At 49.6% G+C, this 27,111-nt stretch overlaps 1 protein-coding gene across 1 annotated transcript in view; it reads right to left on the bottom strand.

The window, feature by feature from the left end:
* The window catches only part of RUVBL1 (RuvB like AAA ATPase 1), a 35,113-nt gene that overhangs the window by 3,962 nt on the left and 4,040 nt on the right, over nt 1-27,111 (bottom strand). The window contains exons 3-9 of the mRNA XM_022562530.3: nt 21,084-21,216; nt 13,059-13,210; nt 9,578-9,667; nt 8,659-8,808; nt 6,964-7,027; nt 5,699-5,897; nt 1,039-1,141 (exon numbers count right to left, since the gene is read on the bottom strand). Coding sequence (XP_022418238.3) covers nt 1,039-1,141; nt 5,699-5,897; nt 6,964-7,027; nt 8,659-8,808; nt 9,578-9,667; nt 13,059-13,210; nt 21,084-21,216 — 891 coding nt within the window. The remainder of the gene's footprint in view (nt 1-1,038; nt 1,142-5,698; nt 5,898-6,963; nt 7,028-8,658; nt 8,809-9,577; nt 9,668-13,058; nt 13,211-21,083; nt 21,217-27,111) is intronic.

Here is a 27,111-nt window from a genome sequence, read left to right as displayed (position 1 = left end):
CGCCTAGCCACTGACCCGCTGTGTGAGCTCGGGCAGGCTAACCAGACTAAGTCTCAGTGTCCTCCCCTTTAAGAATGCCAGTGAAGACAGTTCTCCCTACCTCGAGGTGACGGGGGATCAAATGGCCCAGCACAATGCCTAACAAAGACTGCCTGTGCTCTGGCGAGGAGAGGGTCCGGCAGAGCTCACCGAGATGTCAGTGCAGCCCTGGGCCACTCCACGGCCCCAGCTGTGGCCACATGCTGACCCCACAGTGAGAGACCTATGCCTCAGCAAGACCGTCTGGGGCAAGGGTGGGCAGAGCAGATGGCTGGGCTCTGCAGGGCACAGTCTGGCTTTGCGTCCTGGACTCGCCACTCAGTGACTCAGCCGTCAAAGGGGGGAAACGACTGCCTGGAAGCATCAGAAAGGGGACTGCGGCTTCCAAAGGTGCCGAGGCACTGTGGGGCACACATGGGGTCGACGAGGCCAATCCCATGCATCCCGCCAGCCCCCGCTCCCAAGCCTCAGCCAGACTCAGTTCATGCAGGGTTGAGCACACGCTACGTGGGGCGCTGAGCTAAATGCTCCCCTGTGCACCGTCACGCCTCTTCCTGTGAGCTTAGGTTCGTGTCCTCCATTCCACACGGCCTCTACACTTGTGATGCTGTTTCACTACCATCTCCACAGCCTCGGCAGCAGCCCGGGCAGAGCCTCCGCTAGGACTTGGGTTCTGCGCCTGCCAGAGGTGCCTGTGTGGGTCCTGGCGGGCCAGCGCCCAGGATAGAGCCTCTCACTACATGATGTTCTGCTGCCTCTTTCCTAGAGCTGGTGGCCTCCCTAATGGCTGTCACCAAGGCGATTTTCTCACTGTCCCTTTCCTAAGTTTACAGGAAGGGATGGAGTAGAAGAGAGAACAGCCAAGACCACAGGCAGCTGAGGTTTTGTGCCAGTTCAGGCCACGTGCCAGTTGGCTCACACGCCGTTCAGGTGGGGGGCCTTCTCGCTGGGCATCGGGGACACGGGGAGCGAACGAGGGGAGAAGGGGGCGGCGCTCACCTGCTTCATCTCCTGCGGGGTGTACAGCGTGGCCCGGATGATCATCACTCGGTCCAGAAGGTCGAGAGGGATGCCGTGGGGAGAGGCGATGTCCTCCGTGCCCCTGAAAGGCCAGAAGCGCCACATCGCTCAGGCCCCTCTGAGACCAGAAACTGGACACTGGAAACAAGGCTGAGGCCGCCACGATGACAAAGCAGCTAGTTCTCGCCCTGAGAGCCAGAGGCAGGACCGCAGAGGACACAGACTACTAACTCAGGTGGTGTCAGAAACAACGTCATTATTTTAGCAAATATCAACACCACAGGAAATTTGGGGAGGAGAAAAAAAGCCACCTAAAATCACATTAAAAATATTCATATAGGTATTTGCCAAATTTTCGTAAGTTATACTATGTATGTAGACTTTTTCTTTTTTGCTTTTGTCCATGTTGCTTCAGTCTTAACAGACCATCAAGTGTTTTACTTAATTCAAACCGTTGGGCATTTAGGTAGTTTCCAGTTGTTGGTATTATTATTCATGGTGTTTTGATAAATAATTGTATGCATACAGCCATGAACATTTCCTCAGCAACTCTCACAGAGCATGACACAACCGTGAATATCTCCTTAATCAAACGAATGAATGAACGAACGAATATCCTAATTTACGCAGCTACATGAGAGATCTGATCCCATCGCACTGCAGCCAGTACTGAGTATTCTAATTCTTAAATAGTTTGCTGTGACTTCCTGGTGGTGCAGTGGTTAAGAATCCGCCTGCCAATGCAGGGGACACGGGTTCAATCCCTGGTCTGGGAAGATCCCACATGCCGCGGAGCAACTGGGCCTGTGCGCCACAACTACTGAGCCTGCGCTCTAGAGCCCTCGAGCCACAACTACTGAGCCCGCATGCTGCAACTACTGAAGCCGCGCACCTTGAGCCCATGCTCTGCAACGAGAAGCCACTGCAATGAGAAGCCTAAGCACCGCAAGGAAGAGTAGCCCCCGCTCACCGCAACTAGAGAAAGCCTGTGCGCAGCAACAAAGACCTAACGCAGCAAAAAAAAAAAAAAAAAAAAAAAAAGTTTGTGGGCTTCCCTGGTGGCACAGTGGTTAAGAATCTGCCTGACAATGCAGGGGACACAGGCTCAGGGAAGATCCCACATGCCGTACAGCAACTAAGCCCGTGCGCCACAACTACCGAGCCTGCGTGCCACAACTACTGAAGCCCACGTGCCTAGAGCCCATGCTCCGCAGTAAGAGAAGCCACTGCAATGAGAAGCCCACGCACTGCAACGAAGAGTAAACCCCGCTCTCCACAAAAAGAGAAAAGCCCGCACGCAGCAACGAACACCCAACGCAGCCAAAAATAAAAACAAATAAATAAAAAAATTTATTAAAAAAAAAAAGTTTGCTGCTTAAAGGTGTAGAAAAACGAAGAGTATAACACATCATCTGAATTTGCATTTCCTTGATTACTAATGAATCATTTGAATGCTTTCCCTGTTACTTCATTTCGTTCTGGGAACTGTCCCGTCACGTCCTTTGCCTGTTGTTCTCTTGAATCCTTAGCCAGACCAGAGGAGAGCGGCCCGGGAGAAGAACCCCGCCAACCCACCGGGCCGCAGGGCTGCAGCTCCTGATGCGATGAGGGCTGGGCCAGCCTGGCGGCACGCGGGCCTACAAGCTCAGTGAGCTGAGCCGGGCCTGCCTCCGCCTTCAGGAGCCCATCAGCACCGAGGCTGGCCTCCCCAGCGAGACCAGCCTGCAGTCTACGGTCAAAGAACAAGGGCAGGTCATTTGCAGCTAACCTTCAGTAAGTTTCAAAAATAAGTAAACATTCTAGAAATATAACTTCAGTAAAAGAAAATCTATCTGTTGAAACTCTATCCGGTCAGTTGAACTGTGAGTGTATATTTATTACTGCAAGAATAAAATGTCCTGACACATGCTACAACAGGATGAACCTTGAAAACGTTACGCTAAGTGAAAGAAGTCAGTCACAGAAGGGCAAATACTGTATGATTCCACCCATAGGAAATTCACAGAAGCAGAGTACATTTGAGATTACCAGGGGCTGGGGGAAGGGATATGGAACTCACTGGTTAATGGGGACAGAGTTTCTGTTTGAGGTGAAGGAAAAGTTCTGGAGATGGATGGTGGTGATGGCTGTACAACATTGTGAAAGTAATTAGTGCCACTGAACCGTACACATAAAAATAATTAAAATGGCAAACTCTATGTTATATACATTTTACCACAATGAAAAAATTCAAAAAAAGAATAAAATGCTCCATCAATAATTGTTAAATCTAATATTTAAAAATAAGTAAGACCTTTCCAAACAAAAAGGAAAATAGTAGCAAATATAAAATATTAAGATACCATTAGAGAAAACAAATCTTTTCCATCAACAAATATTTCTAAAACTAATAACGAAGAATTATTAAGATGGGGGCTTCCCTGGTGGCGCAGTGGTTGAGAGTCCGCCTGCCGATGCAGGGGACGCGGGTTCGTGCCCCATTCCGGGAGGATCCCACATGTCGCGGAGCGGCTGGGCCCGTGAGCCATGGCCGCTGAGCCTGTGCGTCCGGAGCCTGTGCTCCGCAACGGGAGAGGCCACAACAGTGAGAGGCCCGCGTACCGCAAAAAAAAAAATAAATAAATAAAATAAAAAGAATTATTAAAGATGAAATTCTATCATGATTCAAATTTTAGTATATTTGGTATATCTGTAATCTTCATATTAAACAAAATAATCTTTAAAAACTACATGTAATTTTTAGTTATTTACTTCTATTTAAGCCATATGTCTCTCCTTGTTTTAGGTCCTATTTAGGAATTCTCTTGGGAAATGTTTAAAAGACCTCAACTTGCCGTCTTAAAATATCCCCAACTCTCTAACACTCACGATAAATTAACTTCAATTCAGACATAATAAATATAAAAAGTCTAAAGAAGAAAAGATCAGAGGAAAAAACACAAAAGAACAGAATTTATAAGAAAATGTTAAAATTTTTTCTTATAGTTTTGAGTCCATAAAAGTAAAAATTTAAACAAAAAATCTCTGCTTAAAGACTGCTAAGCATTTTTCAGGAATTAAAGACCAAAGACTGGAAATTTGTCCAAGCTATGAACCTTAGGTACACAGTTCCTTTCAGACAACATATTAGTGAAAAATAGTTTCTGGAACTCACACCCCTCTGGACGGGGTTGGGGTCAAGTTTCCCAGGCCCCACTGGGCGAGTTGAGATCAGAGCCACCTTTCTATGCACTTTTTTTTTCCCTAGATGGGATGAGACTAAGAGAAGGACTCTGATCCTAAGAGATCTTGGTCCTGCCCTAAGCTGCCTGGCTCTGCGGGGCCTGAGAGGGAGGGGCATCTATCAGCAGAGCTCCCTCGGTAGGGGGCGCCATCCGCCCAGGCTGAGCCCTTCCGCCAGCTGTCAGACTGAAGCCAGGCAGGCCTGACCAAAGCAAAGTCCAGGAAGCTGACAGGGCTTGTGCGGCAGGGACGCCAGGCTCACCAGGCCACGTGTCCAGTTTCCAGATGCTGCCCAGGTAGCCAGGCTCCAGTTGGCTGAACCTGGTACAAGCTGCCGGCCCTTTAAGATTGCAGAAGACACCTGTGATGATGACAGGCGGTGGTCTTGTCAAGACATCATCGCAGGGATTTCAAAGAGGGGTGCAAGATGCTGCCGCCACAGGCACTTGCATCGTGCACACAAATCCTCTTTCTGAGCGAGAGCGATCACCTGAGCAGGGGGCCTGCCCCACAGCCAGCAGCATGGCTTCTGTATAAGCTCAGCGGAGACAAAGCTCCTCCGAGGCAGGTCTAGGTGAGCCAGCAGTCCAGGCTCCCCACTAGCTTTGGCTCCAGCTCTGTGCTGAGACCCTCAAGGGCCTTGGGGTCTCTTTCGAGATTCCTGCACCCCCTGCTACCAGAAGCATGTGGCCTCCGGGGCTCTGCTGCCCTCACTACTGTGCTGCAGGCTTAAAGAGGACTCTGCACCACCCCTCATGCCCTAGCACTGCTGAGACAGGCCCCAACACTCAAGGGAGTGCCGAAAACCAGTGAGCCAACTACTGGGCACACTGGTGCTTAGGCTCGAGAGCTGAAAAGAGGGCGAGTCCTCTGGGATCCCTTCCTGAAGGTGGACCTAAGGGGGTTGGGGGGGGGTGCCAGTGTGGCGCCCAGAACGTCTGGGCCAGAAAGAAACGACTGGCCTCACTGTCAGGGGCCTGGGCTCCCACCCTATCTTCAGGGCCAGGGGCGCGCCACGGTGTCATTCTTCAGGGCCAGGGCCGCGCCACGGTGTCATTCTGCTTCCTCTCTGAGAGTGAAGGCGAGGCACACACCTCCTGGAGCTTGCAGGAGGTCAGAAGTTAACACAGGCCATGTCGCCAAGGGCTGGCCCATCTGACCTTACCTTTGCCCACTCCAACCGGGTGACCAAGACACACCCCAGTGGAACCCCAGTCACCACGACGAGGCCCTCATATGCAGAAACAGGATGGCTGCTGCGCTGGTGACCGTGACAGAGTGAAGTCAAGCCACTCTGCTTCCCTCGAAATGAACACGACCACCCCTCACCCTCATCCTGACTCACGACACTACGGGATGAAAGTGATCCTGGAAGAACAAATGAGCCCGGGCAGAAGGTGGAAAAGCCTCACGGTACCTGATGACACAGTTGCCTCGGTTGGACGCAAAGATGACGATGGGGGCGATGGAAGACTCCAGCGCCCGGTGCAGGTAGGTGAAGCACTCGATGTCCAGCATGTGGACCTCATCAACGAACAGCACCCCCGGAACCAGCTCTGCCACGCCCTGGTCGATGTACTTGTTCACCACCTTGTTAATCTCCCCTCGGAGTTTATCTAGGAGTCGGCAAGGATGGACAAGCAGGGTCAATGCCAGGTGCGGAGGCTGTCACCTTTCTCTTCTCTTCCACCCGAACTCAATCCAAGCCTAAGTTCAGGGCCGGGTTTGACTGCTAGCTCTGTGACCCCACAAGCAGGCTACAGCCCCACTCCAGGCTTCAGTTTCATCTGAAAATAGGGTGAACTTTACCTAAAAGTCACAAAATTGGCTGCCTCCCCTGAAGTTGTGTTTTGTTAAGTTTGTAAATGGCTTTTACCACATTCTGCATGCCTGTCACACTCCCCACCAGGCCTTATTATCTCACACCCCCAACCCAGGAAGAAGGGAACTTTCAGATGCAAATTTCCCTGTGCTGCACTCGGTGAATGACCCTTTCTCTTGGCCCTGTGTGACAAAGCTTCGTTAATTAACTTTCAATCAAGTGCTTGGAGGAAGGAATCGGGTGCGTGCAGAATCCTCTCCGGAGGGAAACCTGTGAGGAATGACAGGTTCTGAGGAAAGGCACCATCTCAGAGCTCTAAGAGGGACAGAGCCTCTCAAAAGCTGAATAACCGTCCAAGGTCACAGTTCTCATTGTCCAAACCAGCGCCTGTACTAACAGCAGGAGGGAGCAGCCCACAAACCAGCACCTTCCACCACAGCCATGAAGCAGGATGGTCAAAGCTGTGTTAAGATAAGGGCGCTGCTCTAGGCAACTCTAATAGAAAGGGCTCAGATCATGCCACTGGCTGAAACTTTAAAGAAAACAGAGCTTTAATGTTTAACATTTTCAGGTGACAAAGCTATAGGTGGTAATTAGAAAAAAGAGGGGCGTACCAGTTAGCAAGGGGAGCAGGTAAGCTACAGGCCCACAAGGGGCAGCCACACTCCCACCTCGCCTGGGGACTCCATGCGCTGCAGAAGCAACGTGACCCGTGACAGCCTCCATCGGTGGGATGAGCGCGAGGACACCGAGGACAGCCACACACTGTCAGGGGGAAGGAGTGCGCCTCCCGACGCACTCGCCAGGCTGGGGACCGGGTCCGTCAGACCCCAGGCCCCCAGCTCTGCTTCTTCTCTCACCTGTGATCTCCGTCTTCTTTGGCTTCATGAGCTGGCCCATCATGGACAGGATGTCTTGTCCCCCCTGCAGAGGAGAAGACTCAGGAATCAGTCCTGCTTCCGAAGGCAGCTGCAAATGCCTCATCGCCACCCCCCAACCCCAGTGCCCCTCGTCAATTGCCCCACGTCAGCTCGTCAACTCGACAGGGGTCCTGAGATGTGGAGACCCTGGGCACCTGCACTGGAAGCTTGAGGAGCTTCTCAACACAGAGGAGTTTTGGAGAGGTTCCCCCGAGCGGCCAGAATTAAACAAAATGCCTTTGTGGGAAGAACAAGCTCCGTGGGGCCGCTCCCCCGACCCCGGCCGTGTCTCTTCCCAGTCCCGGACGGCTTCACCCCACAGGACTTCCAGCTCTTCCCTGGGCATCCAGCTCTTCTGGACTCAATTCGGGCCCACCTGTCAGGAACCACAGTCTGTTTCCTGGGAAGCCCCTCCGTGGGGCGTCTGACCCCAACACTGTCCTGCTGCTCCAGCCCCCTGGGGACAGACGCATGGACTCGTGTCCCCCCCCTCCTCTCACTAGGCCCGGCTACCAGACTTGCTCGGAGCCCAGGGCCCGTCCGTGCGGCTGGCTGACCCCGCGCAGGCTCACCAGCTGCTGCACCCACCTGCCAGCCCCTCAGTGCAGGTAGCAAGCAGTCAGCATTTCGTGATCGCCTGCTGTTTCCAGGCCCTGGGACACAGGCGCTCCCTGAATGTTCAACAGTGAAAGGGAGCTAATGTTTCCCAAATACTTGCCGGGCCAGGTAGGAAGTATCATGCCCTTTTCACAGAGGAGTAAACTCAAAATCAGAGAGCCCTAAATCACAAAACCCTGAAGACCCGAAGTGACTGTCGGCCGAGCCCACAGTGTTGGAGCCACACAATCCCGGACTCCACTTTGGCGAGACTCGTCAGGCGAGTGGCTCCCAGCAGGCTGGTTTCACAAACTGGGGGGAGATTCTTCAGCAAGCTCTCTGCCAAGGCTCCAAGGGACAACACCCATGGATCAAATTTCAGGTTAGAAAGCCTATTCCCTTGTTAGTGAAGAGGTGGCCTCTTTTAGGACGGAGAGGAAAGCAAACCCAAAGCCCACCAGCAGGGAGGAGCCGGCTTCTCTGAACTGCACATTTCCCAGAGGTGGCATAAAATCATCCCGTGCTTTCCCCACACTTTATTAGTCAGGACGCAAGCAACCATCTTCTACTTGCATAAGGAACGGGGCAGTTCCAGCTCAAAGCTATAAAACTGGGGATTCTGCTAAGCAGGGGGAAGACACAGCTTTCTCAGGCTCCCTAAAATCCTGCAAAGGGCTCAAAGAACACTCCTGCCCTCTGCCATTCACACCCAGAGCAGCCCAGGCCCGAGCCGAGTGCTGGAGAGAAGCCAGGGAGAAGCTGGCCAGCTCGGGTGGGGGGGGGGGGGCAGAGGCTCGGCTGGGAGAAGGAACAATACGCAGGAAACCATCTGTGACTAGAGCATTTGAAATGCAACAAAGGAGCCCCTCGTAGCTCTTGTCCATGTTAATTGCTGAACATCACAGACAGAAAAGGACTGCCTGCCCTAAGAAGCAGCAAGACTGACAGTTCATCCCGGAGCCTCCAGCACACAAAAGGCTCCCGCGCCAGCAGGGCCGCCAGCAGGGCCAGCTTCCCGGCCGTAGCTGGGGGCAGTACCTGGGGCCGTGCGTTGGCCACGTCCAAGTCATGCAGGGTCACGTCCTGGATGATTTCCTTCTTCTTGTGCACGTCCCCCTTGGGCAAGGGGACGTACTCTTCAGCTTCAAGGTCGAATTCGGTGGCGTAGGTATCACACCTGCCCTGCCTCTGCAGAGAGAGCGAAACCTGAGTGCCTGGCGAGCTCCACTGCCAAGTCCCCAAGCGGCACAGGGTGAGATAAAAGTCTCAGGTCCCACTGCGGCCTGACAGCCGCCTTGACAAACTGCAAACATGGCCTCTGCTTCCCTGCTGCCAAGAGAAGGAGCTATCTGCCCATCGCTGGGTTCCAAAACCCGGCTGAAAACACCCGATACTCTCTCCCAGAATCTTCCCCCTCTTTCTCTTAACTGTATGCAATTCCCGATAAAGGGCAAATCCAGTAGATTAACTGGAGACGGAGGGGCTGTTCAGACTCTTTTGCAGGTGGGTGATTTATTGTATGATATGAAGTATTATGCTCATCCATTAAACAGTGAGGAACTCTGTACAGGACACTGGAAATCAGATATAAAAAGAATGCCAACTAATGCAGCATTCCTTTCCACATGCATATATCTTGGGAAGAAAATACCGAAGAGATAAAAGGAAGATTAAATACCCTGCACATTTCAATTTGAAAATGACTACAGTTGTCTCGCTTCCTCACCATTCTCCCCCTCTAAACAGGTTTTAGTATTTTTCTAACAGACTGTCTGTTATAATCATGAGAAGGTTAAAGAATGCAGATAAAGGGAAAGCAAACTTGACTAAACATAAAGGGGCAACTGCTGACCTTCCATCAGCATCGCAGCAGACACAGTGCCCCTTCCCACGCACCCCGGACCCCCTGAAGAAAGAAAGCCACTTCCTGGCCACCTGGGTCTCCTCGTGGCATTACCTTCACGGCCCCACTGTTGGCTTCGATGTAAATCACATCTCCAGCTTCTACTCGCTCTTTCTGCAAGCTTTCAAAAATGCTGGGGTCCAGCTTAAAAAAACAAACAAACAGTGAACCAGAGAACTATAATCCACGTTGTATTTATTTCTGATATACTGTAAGGTAGTTTCCTCTATGAGAGCTGAGGTAGCTAATGACCGTATGGAGGGAGGGGGGGGGAGGGAGGGGGGAGGGAGAGAGTGGGGGGAGAGAGAGAGAGAGAGAGAGAGAGAGAGAGAGAGAGAGAGAGAGAAGAGAGAGAGAGAAGAGAGAGAGGGAGAGGGAGAGGGAGAGGGAGAGGGGGAGAGAGAGGGAGGGAGGGAGGGAGGGAGAGAGAGAGAGAGAGAGAGAGAGAGAGAGAGAGAGAGAGGGAGGGAGGGAGGGAGGGAGGGAGGGAGGGAGGGAGTGTGTGTGTGTGTATGTATGGGGGAGACAGGCTCTGGGGTTTGAGTGTCCCAAAGAGAAGGCAGGAGAGGGGCACAAAGGGAGACCTAAGCTCCTCCTTCCTTTTACTCCAGAGGCTGCAAACTGGCAAATATGGCTCTGACCACTTCCAGGTGGGGCCCATACTGTCCATGGGACCAGAGACCCTAACACCCCCTTTTGAGATTGCTTTCCCTGCTTCAATCCTTTGCCCTCCCCACACCGGGCAGGGGTGAAAGTTTCTGCACCGGAAGCACGGACAGAACCTGCTTACTTTCCATGGCTGCCCTTCTGTGGGCCTATGGTTTTAGACAAGGCTCTCTGAGCTTCAGTTTCCTCATCTATGTAACAGCACCCAGCTGTGATCACATCATAGATGTGTAAAATTCAAAGAAAACATAAAAGCAGGATCTTTCCCAAGCCAGTCGATTCAAATTCCAGTGTTTGCTCCCTTGGGCCCACCTGTTTACATCTCCAGAAAAGGCAAGTAGCACATTCTGGGAACTGCTGCCTTCCTCCAGATCATCCAGACTCAGGCCCCCCTCAGGTGATCAATGTTCTGGGACAGCATCTTTTGTACAGAGTCAGTATTTAGAAGTGTTTCTCTCAGTTAGATTTCAAGAGGAGCTACTACTCTCAACTCTCAAACAAAATTAAAGAGTAAAACCTTACCAGGACTCAGTAGAAAAAGCAAGACATAAAAGAACACATACTGTATGATTCTATTTATATGAAATGTTCAGAAAAGGCAAATATATAGACAGAAAGTAGATTAGGCATGAGGTTTCTTTTTGCGGTAATGAAAATGTTCTAAAATTGGATTGTGATGATAGCTGTACAACTCTGTAAACCAATTAAAATTCCTTGAGCTGTACACTTAAAATGGGTGAATTTTACTAAAAATGAGACCTCAATGAAGTTGTTACAAAGAGTAACCACAGAGGGAACCCAGGGCTCTATCTCCCCGGTGGGATGGGCCCGACAGCTCCTGGACCACTGCCATGAGCATGAAGACGGGGGTGGCAGGCCCCTACCGCAGGGCTGGGATGAGGGAGGCTCTCCATAAATGGCGGTACTTCCTCCTTCACACTTAAATATTCACCGAGTATGTGAACTCCGTCTATCCAAACAGCTTGTACATATGCTCAAAGTGGCTGGAAGTACTCATTTTGTAAGCAAAACATTCATCCTTTTGTTATTTTCTTAAAGAAACTGTGCAAAACAGCTTTATGGGTAGCTAAAATTTAAACTGCATATCTTATTTTATATATCCTATATTGGATAGTACACTTTTTTTTTTGCCTCCAGCATTTTTATATCAGTTAATTTCCCAAATGAAGTGACTGAAGATGTAATTACTGAAAGGTGGTAGACCCTACTAAGAAATCTAATTACTACAGAATGGGAGAGATGAAGGGGGAGGGGTTTAAGAGAGGTATTTGCAGAGGCAAGCTCCTGAGATGGAAACGCTGTTAGGATAAAGAAAAATGGTCCTTTGAAGAAGTGACATTTTTATGATCTCCATAAAGCAGTGACCAAGAAACCACCTTACAGAATCAAAGAACAATAAAATCGCAGAGGAGAGCAAAGATGGGGAAATTATACGGTCAATCTACCACAGTTTAGATAGGGAGGCCCAGAGAGCTCAACTGACTTCTAAAGGTCACACAGCAAGTTGGAGGGCAGGCAGCATAGTGGTTAGGACTCAGAGAGTCTGCCCTGCCACTAACTAGCTGTGTGATCCGAGGATGACTGCTTAACCTCCTCACGAGCCTCCGTTCTTTTATCTGTAAAATGAGGGAAATTACACACACACACAAACACACACACACACACACACACAGATTTGTTGATGCACTTGGCCCAGGGCCTGGCACATACAATAAGTGAGAGCTGTGAAGAAAAGGTTATTCATTGTTATTAATAAGGCAAAGCCACAATAAGGCTGCCCCATCTCACAACAACATCAACAGCTACCACTTCTTAGGTGACTGGGTGCCACCCCCAAAGCTACAACTTTTATCCTCACAATAACTCTGTGAGATAGGCAATTATTATTCCCATGTAACAGATAAAGAAACTATCGCTCAGAGATGAAGTCACTGCAGAAGGCCACACTGCACTGAGCGGCAGAGACTCCAAACCCACGCTCCCTGCCAGGCATCCCTGCTGCCCGCCTCCTCCAGGCTTACAGGACAGGAGTGGGAGGCTCACCCAGGGCCTCCCCCACTGCCACCGCCACACTGTCTCCGGGACCCTGGCCTGAGCACAACTGACCACTGAAGCCACCTCGGGTTAATAGGGCCCAACACACAAAAGGGACTGCAGCCGGGACTCTGTGTTGGGCCACTAGGGAGTCCGCTGTCATCACTCTTCAACTCTTACCAGGTCCCTTAGCGCTGCTTTTCCTGTGAGCACGAGCACTGGAACTGAACAGCCAATGCCCAGGCCTGGGACTCACGGTCACTGCGTGGGACACAGGATGGCACCACACAGCCCAGGTCCTAACATACACAGCTCCCTCGGCAACAAGAAGAAAAGAAGAGGGCTTCCCTGGTGGCGCGGTGGTTGAGAGTCCGCCTGCCAATGCAGGGGACACGGGTTCGAGCCCTGGTCCGGGAGGATCCCACATGCCATGGAACAGCTACGCCCGTGCGCCACAACTATTGAGCCTGCGCTCTAGAGCCCGCGAGCCGCAACTACTGAAGCCCGCACGCCTAGAGCCCATGCTCCACAGCAAGAAAAGCCACCGCCATGAGAAGCCCGTGCACCTCAACAAAGAGTAGTCCCTGCTCTTCGCAACTAGAGAAAGCCCGCACGCAGCAACAAAGACCCAACGGAATCAAAAATAAATACATGAATAAATAAATAAAAAGAAGACAAGAAGAGCCACGTCTTTACTGAGTCCTCCGTGTGCCAGCCCTGCCCCACACGTGACTCCGTCGGCCCTGTGCACAGACAGGTCACACCGCGCGGGGCGATCCTGGGGCAGAGCGACGGCCCACGAGCAGGCACTCACTTTCAGCTGCTTGGTCCCCTTGGCTGTCTTGAGCCCTATGATCACGTGGCTGATGGTCTTGCCGTAGCCCCCCATGGGGTTCTCCGTCTCACATGGGGTGAGCTCCGTGACCTCGCCTTCGTATACCTCCTTGGTCTCCTTTATCCGCAGCCCTGGAAGAGACAGACGGCAGATGAACGAGCCCTGGTGAGAAGCACGACTCCCTCTCATTCTTTTAACAGCCATTTTAGCCATAAAACCTCCACGTCATAAGAACCAACAAGTCACCCTCACCCGTACGTAACCCTGGGTGGGGAAGCACCGCCCACACACACGTAGCGGAGGAGCTGCTCGGAACGCAGAGAACTGTTCTATTTCACCTTCTCAAAGGGACCTTCTAGGTTCAGATCTAGAACGAGACACACAGGCCATCGTTCCTCAAAACTGTTTCAGACAACTGCTACTCCTCCAAGGCGGTGAAATTTAGCTTAAGCCTCTAACCCTGTCTCTGAACCCAAACCATCCTCCTCCGCTGGGCCTTTGTTTCCTGCATTTGTGGCTCTTGAAGGAAACTTCTAAAACCAGTGCAGTAACTCGCCAGGCCCCTTCTGCCACCGCCAGGCCTGAGCAAGGCATAGGATAGCGATGAGAGGTCCGTGCTGAGAGCGAGGGCAGCCACCCCGCCAGGCACCTGGGGCCCGGGCTGCTCCTCACTGCACACCCCAAGAAGAAACACCCAGCTGTCATTCACGACTTGTAGCGGGTGGTTCTACAACTCTTTGCAACTCATCTCCAAAGCAAACCGTCCCCAATAATAAAGCATTTACAGTTCTTAGATTAGAATACTGTAAATGAAGGCAAACGTCTCTCTCCTGTTCTAAACATCACCCACATTAGCTGTTCAATAAACGTTTGTTGTCAAGTTAATTTTTAGAAGATGGCCTCAGTGCCCTCAAGTACAATGTTTTTGCTGCCGGAAGCATCCTTCCCACCCTTTGGCCTCACAGACTTCCAGGTAGAGACTTGCCGGCTCTACAAAGCTGCCCTGACACAACCCTTCCTTCTTCCTCACCCTCCGGTCACCACCTGGCACCCTGCGTCTCCCCGTGCCGGGACCTGCAGCACCGAGCGGCCCCGCGAGACTGTCAACACCCGGGCTGAAGGCTCAGCCCCACAGGCACACGTGAATGGACAGGCCAAAGAAGTCACTTAGGGGTGAGGGGGGTGTTATCAGGCAGACCATCCAACACCCAAGAAATCTGCCTGCAGATGTGCCTGCAAGTTCTGTATAAGGCCCATGATCTCTTAGGAGGGCGCCACGGGATGCTACAGCCCCTGCACCGCGGCACCCCCAAACTCAGCACGAAAACCCAGGCCTTGTCTGGATCAGACGTTTCTTCCCCTCAAAGTCGTCGATACACGCATGTCTCTGCCTGCTGGCCCGGGGGACAAGAAGAGTAGCTAGAAAGGGTATAAGGAGCTTCTGGAGTTCTAGTAAGGTCTGTTTCTTGATCCGGGTGCTGGTTACATGAGTGTGTTGACTTTATGAAAACTCATCGAGCTACACAGTTACGATTTATGCCCCTTTCTGTATGTATGCACGTTATGCTTCAATAACATTTACAGTAACTTGAGAAAAAAAGGAAACTGGGTTTTTCTAACAAAGCAATGGTAATCATTAGTAACTGAAGGTTTTCTTAAAATAGGAAGACAAATGCACATCACCACCCCAGCTTCTCTGAAAACACACATAGCACATACACACTCCTGCACAGACTCTAATTCCCAAAGTCCAGGTCAAGAGACACAATGGCTTCCTCCGAAACCATAGCCATGCCACAGGTAAGTTAACAGCTATTAAATCTATTTTCAGAGGATTCTAAAACCTTCAACAAGAAAGCCATTCTAACTCACTGTGCCTGCCATCAGTTCAAAGGTGAGGAGGGAAGCACCCTTGGGTCAGATCAGGCGAAGATGGGCTACAGAAGGCACCCCTGAACTTAGGGGAAAGCTGGCAGACCACACCAACAACAATAAACTAAGAATCAAGGCTGCAGCAGCTCTCCGCCCTTAGAAGCAGTCCCCCACCCGGTCCAGAGGGTTGGGGCTGGGAGACAGCAGGAGGGCCGTCAGCCCCGAAGCAGCCATGGAAGGACTCTGTCTCCGCTTCGCAGATGCAACCGTCAGCGCCAGCGGTGAGGCGGAGAGACTATCCCTCTTCAGGGTGGACCCAGGACTGGGGTCCGAGTCTCCAGGACCCGTTTCCTCCGACCCTACCGCAGGGCCTTTCTCATGAAACTCGCCCTGTCCTTTCGCTTCCAGTTAGCATGTGCCCACAGTGCTCACCACCCGCTTTCTGCCAGCCCTTGAGTACGACCCCAGTCTCTATCTAGTTTGTATTTTGCCCAAAGGTAAAAATAGAAACATAAGGGAAACACAGATTTAAAAGATAGAAGACACTTCCCAACCAATCTATTATGCAGACCTTTATTTGTATACTGATTTGCATAATAATACTATAAAAGAAACATTATGACACGGGACAACCTGAAATGTGAAGATTAACTAGATATGTGATGATATTAAAGAATTTACTGTTAATTTTTCCTAGGTATGAAAATGGTATTTTTTTAAGTCCTTCTTTTTCAGAGATACATAACTGAAATATTTATAGATATGAAAGCAGCTCTGCAATCAGATGGGACCATGGGGGAGGTCATCGTACCACTTGACCACTTCTTGGGTACTTGATATTTTCCAAAATAAAAATTTTAACAATGGAAAAAGAAAAAACAACAAAATACTACTCTACAACCTCCAGAATCACTAAAACTAAAAAGACTGACAGTATCAAGAGTTAGTAAGGATGCAGAACAAAAGGAAAGCTTACACTGCTGGTGGGAGTGTAAGTAAATAACATGGTATTTACTGTCTCCTAAAGTTGACTACATGAATACCCGTGACCCTGCAATTCAACTCCAAGGTATATACCCAAGAGGCCTGAGTGCACATGTGCACCAAGGGACACAGTCACACAGCGTCATTCTTAGTTGCCAAACACCGGGAAAAGTCCCATGCCTACCTGCAGTGGGAGAGGTACCTGCACTGCGGTGTATTCACACAATAGAATATCATGGAACAACGAGAAACGATTATGGCTACCCGCAGCCATAGGGCTGAATCTCAAAAATGGAAGGATAGATATAACCATACAGATGCTCTGGGGTACTGGCAATAATCTCTTTCTTGATTGGGTGCTAGTTTCATGGGTTTTCAATGTATAATAATCCGCCGAGGTATACATTGATGTTCCGTGCACTCTTCTGTATTTGTGCGCCAAACTGCCAAGTCACTTTAAAAAGAAATACCGAAGTAAATAATTCCAGTGGCTGAAGTTGAGGGAGCACGGCTCCGAACCTCTGCCGGGCCCACTCACAGCTCTCACCCTGCACACTCACCTGACAGCTCCTACAACTCCCCCTCCTCGACTGCACTCAGACCATTTGCCTCCGAATCTCAAGGGGTGGGACCCTGTCATCTTTATGAGTTTAAAGCTCCCCGGATGGTCCAGTGTACAGCCCCAGCTGAGACACTCATCTAAAGAACGAGTGAAGAACTCTGTCCTGCCCGTGACGTGGAGCTGTACACCACTCTGTGGGTGGGAAGCCCCGTAATGGTTTGGGTGTCCTCACCACCAAGCCGCCTCTGTCGCAACAGGGAAATATCCCAGTGGCACAGAGAAACACTGCCCATGGTTTAGACACTCTCGGTCACTTCCCACCTTCAAACCTGGTCATTATCCTATCAATGGGTTGTTTGCCTTCTTTCCCCAGAAACCCAGTCAGGGCAAAGACTCTCAGATATTAAAGTTAAGGAAAAGTTTTACTCCACTTTCCTTTAATCTGTTCACCTACCAATGGAAGTCTTGGAATAGTCCCAAAAGAGAGGCTGCATTTCATTTCTACCTTACCTAACGCTTAGTTCCTGAACATCAAGACAAAAATTTTCCGAACAACATGAATTGTGACAACAGAAGATTGTGACAAAATTGGAAATTTCTGTACTTTTAAAATTAACTTGATTTATTTTTAAATCAAAACTTTTATATCCCACATAGATAAGTTCCTTCAAATGGAATGCTTCCCTCTATTTACTGGTAGACGACTGTAACATGAAATTCCTTGAGTAGGGGAAGAAAGGCATTCCCGTCTCTCACTAGCCCCCATATTTGTTTGGCAGTTGCTCTGTGCTGACAAGCAGGCAGGGGATGTGGGTGACGGACAATGAAACCGGTTGCTAGCCAGGAACAGGGTCGGGCTGGCACCATCTCCGGCAATGACATCGTGAACGGTACAGGTTTCATCTGCTGGCTCAGGTTTCTACATCCCTGACAGGGACCTTCATCACGCCAAGGAAACAGCACAGACTCCTTGCTTTTCATTCCTGGTCAGCTCACCACTTCCTCCCCAACCCCTCCGCCACTTCACAGGAATTCAAAGGCAGAGGAAGACGGGCAGGGTTCCTTTTTGAAGATAGTCAATGGCCTGTCTTTTTACTCTGTGTCAGGATCAAGAAATTTCTCTTCACCTTGCTGCCATCAAAAGAACTGCATTGTCTCGTCCCCTCAAAATTGGCAAATCACAAAACAGAATCCCAGGAAATTTATCTCTATTTTTTCAAATTTTAAAGCATGTAAGTTAACTTTAAGCAACCCAAACATATGCATTCATGTAAAGGTGCGTTTTGTCATCTTTTATCAATGTCAGAAAAAAATATATATATGTGTGTGTGTGTGTTTTAACTTTTGGCTGCATTGGGTCTTCGCTGCTGCGTGCGGGCTTTCTCTAGTTGCAGTGAGTGGGGTCCCCCCTTCATCGCAGTGCATGGGCCTCCCACTGCAGTGGCCTCTCTTGTTGCAGAGCATGGGCTCCAGTCACGCGGGCTTCAGTAGTTGTGGCACGTGGGCTCAGCAGTTGTGGTTCGCAGGCTCCAGAGCACAGGCTCACTAGCTGTGGCGCACGGGCTTAGTTGCTCCACGGCATGTGGGATCTTCCCGGACCAGGGCTCGAACCCGTGTTCCCTGCATTGGCAGGCGGATTCTTAACCACTGCGCCACCAGGGAAGTCCAGAAAAATATTTTTTTTAATAAATAAAAATACATTTAAAATGTACTCAGATATTTGAACTAATTGTAACACCTTACTTTTTATCTCATTACTTAATGAGTTAAATAAAATCTGTCACATGTTCATTAAGTTTTCGAGAAGTACTCAGAAAGATTTTAAACTAGGAAGGAGGTCCTGTGAGCCACTTCCACTGTTATTCCAGATACAACACCACGAGCTGAACCTCACAAAGAAAAGGCTGGTAAAGAAGCAAGACACAGCACCTAAAGTAGGTTCTGCTCAGATAAAGTTTATAAAAGGGGCAAAACTAAGCCACACTGCCTAGGACACACACCCGGGTGTACAGGGTTATGACTGCCACAGAAGCCACTGCCACACCACTCTTGCGCTCTGTGGGGGACGTGTAGGAAAGGTGAGGGGCTATGACCTGGGAGGGCACGAGCCACGTCTGTGGTGCCGCCCGTGCTCTGTTCCTTGAGCTGAATGGTGACTGCATGAGCGTCTACTTCATTATTGTTAAACTATAGGTATTTTTACACTTTTCCATGTGTATGTTATATGTCAGTTTAAAATAGGCACAAAAAAAAGAAATCCAGTGTTTCAAGGTAAAAAGTATTTCCAGTAGGAAATACTTTGCAGTTTAAAAAATCCAGAACTTAGCCTATGGACAGAGTGCACAGTTTCTAGTTTCTAAACCAACCTCTAACAAGAGTCCCAAAGTCCAGTGCTCACAGGGCCCTGGCAGGGACTGTAAGGCAGCAGAGCGAGTGCCACAAGGAGACCGGGGCGAGCTGGTGCAGGCCGCTCTGCTAGGGAGGGTGCCTGCTTCGCCTGGACCACCGCGGCTGCCAGGGAATGAAAGCTTCTTTCATTCTATGGGACATCTCCCAATTTCCAAATACTGGCAACTCACTCAAAAGTTATTAAAAAACACTGTGTAAACCAAACAACATCTGTCTATCGACCAGACACAGACTGAGGGCTAGAGGCCTCTGTTTTCTTCTACCTGCTTCAAAGTGCACCCCTTCTCTCATTCAGAAAAACGTCACGGAGCACCCACCGTGGGCCAGGAACTGGGGCTACACTGATGAACGCGGCCCACTACACCCACAGCGACATTCAACAGATGCCCAGTCTGCTCCTCCCCATACTCCCACCTCCAAACCCGGCAGCGCCTGGCACTCATCCTCACCTCCTCTCTCTTCTCTCCCTTCCAGCCCCACAGCTAATCTCTCAGGAAATCCCATCAGCTCCACCATCCCACCAGACCCAGAATCCAACCGCTTCTCCCACCCCCAGCTCCACCGCGCCGGCCGACGCACCACCACCTCTTGCTCAGACTCCTCGTGGGCTCCCTGCTTCTGCCCTCACTCTCCACACCCAGCCACAGGGACTCCACTCTCCCATTGCTTCTCCCTTCATTTCGCACCACGTAGCACGCAAAGCCCTACCATGTTCTAAGGCCCTACATGACCATACCCTTCAATTAGGCTCTACCATTCCTGAGGAAAGAATTCTGGGCTTAGACAAATCTACTCTTTCTTAAACTTTCATAATTTCCTTGAAGTTTTCTAGTAAGTTTCCTTCTTGAGAATACTTACCTTGCTTTTTGTTTGTTTGTTTTTTAATAAATTTATTTATTTTATTTATTTTTGGCTGCGTTGGGTCTTCGTTGCTGTGCGCGGGCTTTCTCTAGTTGCGGTGAGCGGGGGCTACTCTACGTTGCGGTGCGCGGGCTTCTCATTGTGGTGGCTTCTCTTGTTGGGAGCACGGGCTCTAGGTGTGCAGGCTTCAGTAGTTGTGGCACGCGGGCTCAGTAGTTGTGGCTTGCGGGCTCTAGAGCGCAGGCTCAGTAGTTGTGGCGCACGGGCTTAGATGCTCCGCGGCATGTGGGATCTTCCCAGACCAGGGCTCGAAGCCGTGTCCCCTGCATTGGCAGGTGGATTCTCAACCACCGCGTCACCAGGGAAGCCCCTTACCTTGTTTTGACAACCAAAGGGACTGTAAAATGACACAGGCACTCTGACAAGTGTTCGTAACTTGTAACTCGGCAAGTATATCCTAGATAGAGACACTCATGTGTGCATTAAATATTTTTTCATAGCTTAACAGGAATAAGCTATGTCTACAAGTAGGTCTGAGGGAAACTAAGATTTCCCCAGAACTAGATCAGCAGGAATGAGGCCAGGAGAACGCCCCAGAAGTGCTGGCTGGTAAGAGGTACAAATTCAGGAGAGCGGCCATTTTCTGCTCGCAGCACATGGTCAGAGCACGGGCTCCAGAGTCAGACAGGTGTAGGGTCAGGCTGTAGGGCTGCTGCTACTTACTAGCTGGGTCACAGTAGGCAAGTTATTTAACTTTATGAGACTCTGTTTCATCAGATGCAAAATGCAGACTGAGAATTTCCTCTTGGGGAGTGAAAGGCCACAGTCAGTGGAGGGCCTGGCACGTCACAGGCAGTCAGTACAGCAGCTCCAGGCCCTGCACGGTTGGCACCACAGCCTTGAAGCTCCACCGTCCCACGTGGTTTCCTCGCCTGCTGACCGGCTCAGCATGCAGGCCGGGCGTTCTGACAGCACAACACACAGTGCTGTTGGCTTACATCCAGAACTTTTTCAGGGGACTGTCATCTCTAAAAGCACAGTAAGGCTCCCAGGAAAATCTACTTTGTCAGATGAAGAGCCCCAGCCCCACAGCTGGGCTCACATTCGCTGGCTGCTAAAGCACTTCCATTGGAAGAACTGGGTTTACGTTTCGTTTGCAAAGATAACTCTAATGGCACCAAAAGAAAAACAGCAGTGCCACGAACACAAGTCCTAGAGGCATGTTCACAAGGAAGAGGCAGGTGAGGACAAGCCTTGGACAGGCATGGACAGGGTATTAGGCGCAGATGGGTACTGGGCGCAGGCAGGGTACTCACCAATGGCCCTGCGGAAGTTCTCCATCAGCACTTCTGTCTTCTTGATCTCCGTGGAGTAAACTTCACTCCCCACCATCGGGCAGAAAGGGACCTTACTACCCAGCTCCTGAGCAATAGCCAGAGCTAGAGCTGTCTACAGAAGAAAACAAAGGAAATGCACTTGTTTCACATTCTTGAAATACAATTCAGGAACATATGCTATAAAAAAATTATTAACTAGGAACTGAAACTCTAGCTCTTTAGTTTTAATATGGTTTGCATGTTTCACAATAAACGTTTAATGACTTTTGTGGACAGTCGATTTCTAGCAAAATGGGCCCTGTCATCACAACACTTGCCACGACTGAGACTTGGCCAGTCCAGTTCCCGATGTTTCACATGCCCCTTCCACTCACCCTACGAAGTGGACACCACTACTCTCCCCATTTCACAAATGAGAAAGCTGAGACACATTAGATAACACGTCCTCGGTACCATAATCTAGAAAATGGCACAGTGGAACCTTAAAGTCTGACAGCAGGGTTCCAGAGATCAGATTCCTATCAGAATAGTCGGTATAGTCTCCCAAAACTGTTCCCTCAGTGTCAAAACAGGGTTCTGACCTCGTTGCAGTAGAACAGCACCACTGGGTCTCTGAGATACTGCTTTCTGTCTTTACAGACACAGGAAGGCACCAACTTACAACCCATTAGAAATCAATAATCAAGGAACAAACGATAGGATGTCCACTTTATGCTGAGTGGCCCCGCAAACCATGAAGAATGACACACAAGCTAGGATTCTGAAGCTACGAACTGGTGAAGTTACACTTGAACACGCCCTAATAAACGTCAAATTTACTTTTGCCAAGATAACTACCATTGGCAGATGCTGAACAGACGAAGACTAACAGGTGTACGCTCGAAGGGCAAGTATGAAAAGCCAGCGCCTTCAAGCTGGTGCAGGACGGGGAAACACCACGGCCTTTTACTACTGTTTTCCCCTTTCCTCAACTCTGACACGAGAGCCCAGGTAAGGTCCCCAAGGTGTACAGGCTAAGGAAGAGAACAAGGTTGCTACTGAAGGATGACACAGATCTCCGAGACAGTTTTAAAACTGGCTCAGTAAAGGTTCCTCTTCTGTTCACTGCCCGTTTGGTGCTACTTTAATCTTCAGCGTGACCCCAGGTACATGGCAAATCTCTGGTGCCTGACTTCCTCATCTGTCAAATCAAAGTCCTGGGTTAGATCACCAGTAGCAAACTGGTTGCCCACAGACTGCTCCTGTTTTGGCCTGCAGAGTCTCGTGTGTTTTCTTTCTTTTTTGGCTGTGCTGGGTCTTCATTGCTGTGCACGGGCTTTCTCTAGTTGCGGCGAGCGAGGGCTACATTTCATTGTGGTGCGCGGGCTTCTCACTGCGGTGGCTTCTCTTGCTGTGGAGCACGGGCTCTAGAGCACAGGCTCAGTAGTTGTGGTGCACGGGCTTAGTTACTCCGTGGCACGTGGGATCTTCCCAGACCAGGGATTGAACCCATGTCCCCGGCATTGGCAGGCAGATTCTTAACCACTGCACCACCAGGGAAGTCCTCATGTGTGTTTTTAAACTCAGTTGTTGCCCATTTTCTAATGCTGGGAAATTTCACATAAAAATACAGTTATTTAGCTTCTTCTGAGAAGCAAGGTCTGGCCACAAGGGGCCCCTATGACCACGTGGCAGCACGGGGAGTGGACATGCGGGCAGCTGCCTCCCCAGCAAGGGCTCGTGCGGGCTCCCGGGCGCTTCACTCAGCCCCACTGCCCGTCTGAGTAGGCATCTGAGTCTGTGCCCTCAAGGCTGATACCTCTAAAGCTGTATTCTCTTGTATCCTAAGAGCGAAGGGAAAAATCTCTGGAGCGTAACGGGGCAGGTAGCAGTACACTGACACCAGGACTCCCAGCAGGAGCTTCAGGCCAGCCACGCTCACCTTCTATCCAAACCCCGCCACCTTTCTCTTCCCCTGTCGCTACAGGCCCCAACTCCCCTCCCTCAGTTGTGAACTCCAAAGACAGTGCTGCATCTGATTCAATGCAGACCCCCACCACCACCAAATACAGAAGAGATGATCGACATATTCCATAAAAATATGATAAGTGCTTGGTTAAGAAATGCTTCAGGTGTGTCTAGTTTCCTCCATTTAAAGGCTCCCAGAAGGCTGGCATATGATGTGGCTACTGTGCAGACTATACCTACACCTACTATATAGGGCTGGGTGACTTGCACGAGGGATCCCACTGAACCCTCCCAAGCAGCCTATGAACTTGATAATCTAGTTCACCTTTTGTGAATTTAGAAACTGAAACTCAGAAATTTCCAGCTCACCCAAGTCAAACAGTTAGCAAGCACAAGGGTCAGGATGCAAACCCCGATCTCCAAGACCTATTTCTGTGTGCCCACCCCCCACGCAAGTGGCACAAAAAAGAGGCTGTTGCCAAAAGATTAAAAAACGTACTTTGTTTTCAACTTCATCCGAACACCTTTTTCTAAAACCCAAACACAAAGCCCTATTATTAAGCGTGTGTAGGGCTTCCCTGGTGGCGCAGTGGTTGAGAGTCCGCGCCCCAGTCCGGGAGGATCCCACGTGCTGCGGAGTGGCTGGGCCCGTGAGCCATGGCCACTGAGCCTGCGCGTCCGGAGCCTGTGCTCCGCAACGGGAGAGGCCACAACAGTGACAGGCCCAGGTACCGCAAAAAAAAAAAAAAAAAAAAAAAAAAGAATGTGCAGGCCTCAGGAGGGGAATGGCCATACTCTGAACAAGCACCACACTCCTGCCAGCCACTCAGTTAAGTTGTCTGAACGTTGAGGTCCATGGGTACAATGTTACAAAAGCACCAGAGACCCATGCTTCCAGCAAAGCGGCCACTAGAGCCACGGCCGCTCCCTCCTGTTACAAAACATCTAGAATCAGTAAGTAGTCATGATAGACCCAAAGTAGTAAACTATCGTTGCAAGGTAGTTTACTACTCTGAAAAGCTGGGCAGGTGTTTGACAGATGCCAGAAACCCCTGGATAAAAAGGAGCCTTGAAGGGCACATGTCAGTAGACAAGGTGGCCACAGAGAAAATCTCCAAGGGACAAAGACAGGCTTGTCCGTCTCACCACAGCTCTGGCTGAGGAAGTCTCACCAGCAGGCTCTCAAACAGATTAAGGATTGGTCTCTACACTGCCTGATGGCCAGAAAACCCAAGCCACAAAATTTCCTTCACGTACCCTGTCCTGGCAGCACAGCAGGGGCCCTCCCAAGTCCTCTCAGGAAGCACTTGGCCCTAATCAAGAGATCAGGGAAGCCTCAGATTTGATCAAACATGAGTCCACAAGCAGATACAGGATACAAAATAAACAAGAAAGTATTTCACGAACAAGGAACAAGAGGCTATCAAAAATAGCCAGATTTTGGGACTTCCCGGGAGGCCCAGTGGTTAGGACTCCACGCTTCCACTGCAGGGGGCATGGGTTCGATCCCTGGTCGGGGAACTAAGATCCTGCAAGCTGCATGGCGCGGCCAAAACAAACAAACAAACAAATAAGCAAAAAACAGATTTTGAAGAAATTAAAAATAATGAGTGGGGGAGGGAGGGGCTTCTTCATTACAAAAAAAAAAGCAAGCTAATATATGTAGAGGATATGACAGATTTAGAAAATCACCATTTTGCAACCACCAATGCGATAACTGATAAAGCAATGACCATCAATGAATGCTACAGCCATAGGGTAAAAGGATATTCAGGACATCTCAAAGTGTCACTTCCCAGATGATTATAAATTTCAGAGGGAACCAGTCCGTCATAGTAGAATGTGGCGTCAGCCCCCTGTTGTGATGCAGGTTCCAGACACATCACCTGCATCGTGTTCTGCCAAAGAGCTGAATGTTTCAGACACAATCAGACAACCACTGGAGGACAGCTGTAGGGTACTCTACAAAACAACTGTCCTGGGCTCTTCAAAAATGTCAATGTCATGAAAGAAAAGAAACCAAAAATGCTGGGGACAGGAACCGTTCTCGATAAAGAGACTAAAGAGACAATAATGAATGCAATGTGTGATATGTGATTATAATTCAATTAAAAAATATAAAAAAATGAAAGAGGCACAAACTGAAATGACTTGGAGATATTTTAATATAAACTAGATATTAGCTAATTTTATTAGCAACATTATATTTCTTGGGTGGATGACAGCATCATGGGAATGACAGAGAAGGTCCCTTGCACTTACTTTCAAATGGTTTAGAAGTAACATAGAGAAAACACAAATGTCACAAAATATTTACACTTAGTTACCTATGAGTCGGGTACAGAGGGATTCATCAAACTGTTCTTTCCACTCTTTTGTAGGTTTCAAATTTTTCAAAATGGAATATTCAATGGACTGGATTAAAGAGTAGCTTCCTCACAGCTTACAAGATAGACTGGAAGAGATGTCTAATGAAGCTACCCAGAACGCAGAAGAGTCAAAACAACAGAAAACATAAAAGAGGTTCAAAGACTAAGTAGACAAAATGAGAAGCTCCAGCCCAGGATTTCCCAGTCTTGGCACCGTGGGCATTTTGGGCTGGAGAACTCCTCTTGCAGGGGCTGCTCTGTGCTCTGCAGGGTGCCCTGCAAACCCCACGGCCTCCACCCACAAGATGCCAGCAGCACTCCCGGCCCAACCAAGTGTGACAACCGAAAACGTCTCAGGACAGTGCCAAATGTTCCCCGGGGGGCAAACTCGGCCCAAGTGGAGGACCTCTGCAGTGGAACCTCACCTAGCTGGAGCTCCAGAAGAGAAGACAGAGAACAGGGAAAGGCAGCGTCTGAAGAGACAAAGGCTGACCAGTTCCCAGAACTTATTAGACACAATATGTACTCAGATCTATTAACAAGCAGGATAAATGAAAATAAGTCCACACTTTGGCATGTCACAGTGAAACACCAAAACCAAAATATCCCAAAAACATCCAGAGAGAAAAGACAAAATCCTCAAAACCAGTCTTCTCAAAAGCAACACTAGAAGCCAAAAGGTAGCAAATATCACTGAGAGAAACAGTACTGACAGAACACATCTGTCAACTGAATTATATATCCAACACAACTATTCTTTCCAAACAAGGGCAACACAATAAATACAAACCTGACTTTGCCACCAACAAACTTCTAGAAGGACCTTCTTAATGATGTACTTTAGGAAGGAAATGCAGGGAGAGCAAAGGTCTAAGATATGAGAAGGAACAGTAAGCAAATAAATGGTAAATACAGTGACAAGCAGAAAGGGAATTAAAGCTCACGTTTATACCTGTTCACAAACATAGCACTTCCTCCTCTATGGTTAGACACCAGTAAAAGACATACTATCAATTCACTCATATGACTTCAACACGATAATGAGAGTCATCATCCTACAACCGCCACTTTAGTAACTCCCTCCAACAGGCAGGGCTGTGCTACTGCTTCAGAAAGGCTAAGGGACCAGACCTGGAACCCCTTTCTTTACACAGTGACTCCCCCAGGCTCCTCCTCTCCTGCACCAAGCAGCCCTCCGGAAGAACAAGCAGGGCCCAGACTGGGGACTCTAGTGCGTTTCAGGCACCCAGCCAAGCCCCTCACAGATCCCACAAGTTGTCCTGCACCCTCAGCCTGGAAGGCCCTTTCCTTCCCTGCCAAGTCAAATGTCAAGCTTCAACCCCTCCAGCCACACCAGCCCAAGTGTCACCTCCCGCTGCAATTCCAGCTGCATTTAAGATCAGGCGATGCCTCGCAGCTTAGCGCTCAACTGGAGTTTTTCATGCTGCCATGGTGTCCTCTCTGTCCTGGAGAGACTGTAAGGCCCTTGGAGATAAAAATCACGTCTCTAATTCTTTTTTCCTTTTTCTTTCCATCTCTCACACAGCCAGAATAGTGCTGGGTCAAGTTAGCACTTGGAAAATTGCTTGCTGACTGGTTTTCTTTCCCCCTCAAGTAAGATGTCACTCCCAAGATTTTATGAAGCCCTAGGCCAACAGAAATATATTTCCAAAGCAAAGGAGACTTGAAAG

The sequence above is a fragment of the Delphinapterus leucas genome, chromosome 10 (genome assembly GCF_059928025.1).
Source record: "Delphinapterus leucas isolate spDelLeu-1000000601 "Yukka" chromosome 10, BTC_Dleu_Yukka2, whole genome shotgun sequence".
NCBI lineage: Eukaryota > Metazoa > Chordata > Mammalia > Artiodactyla > Monodontidae > Delphinapterus > Delphinapterus leucas.
This window is presented reverse-complemented; position numbering and strand designations above follow the sequence as displayed.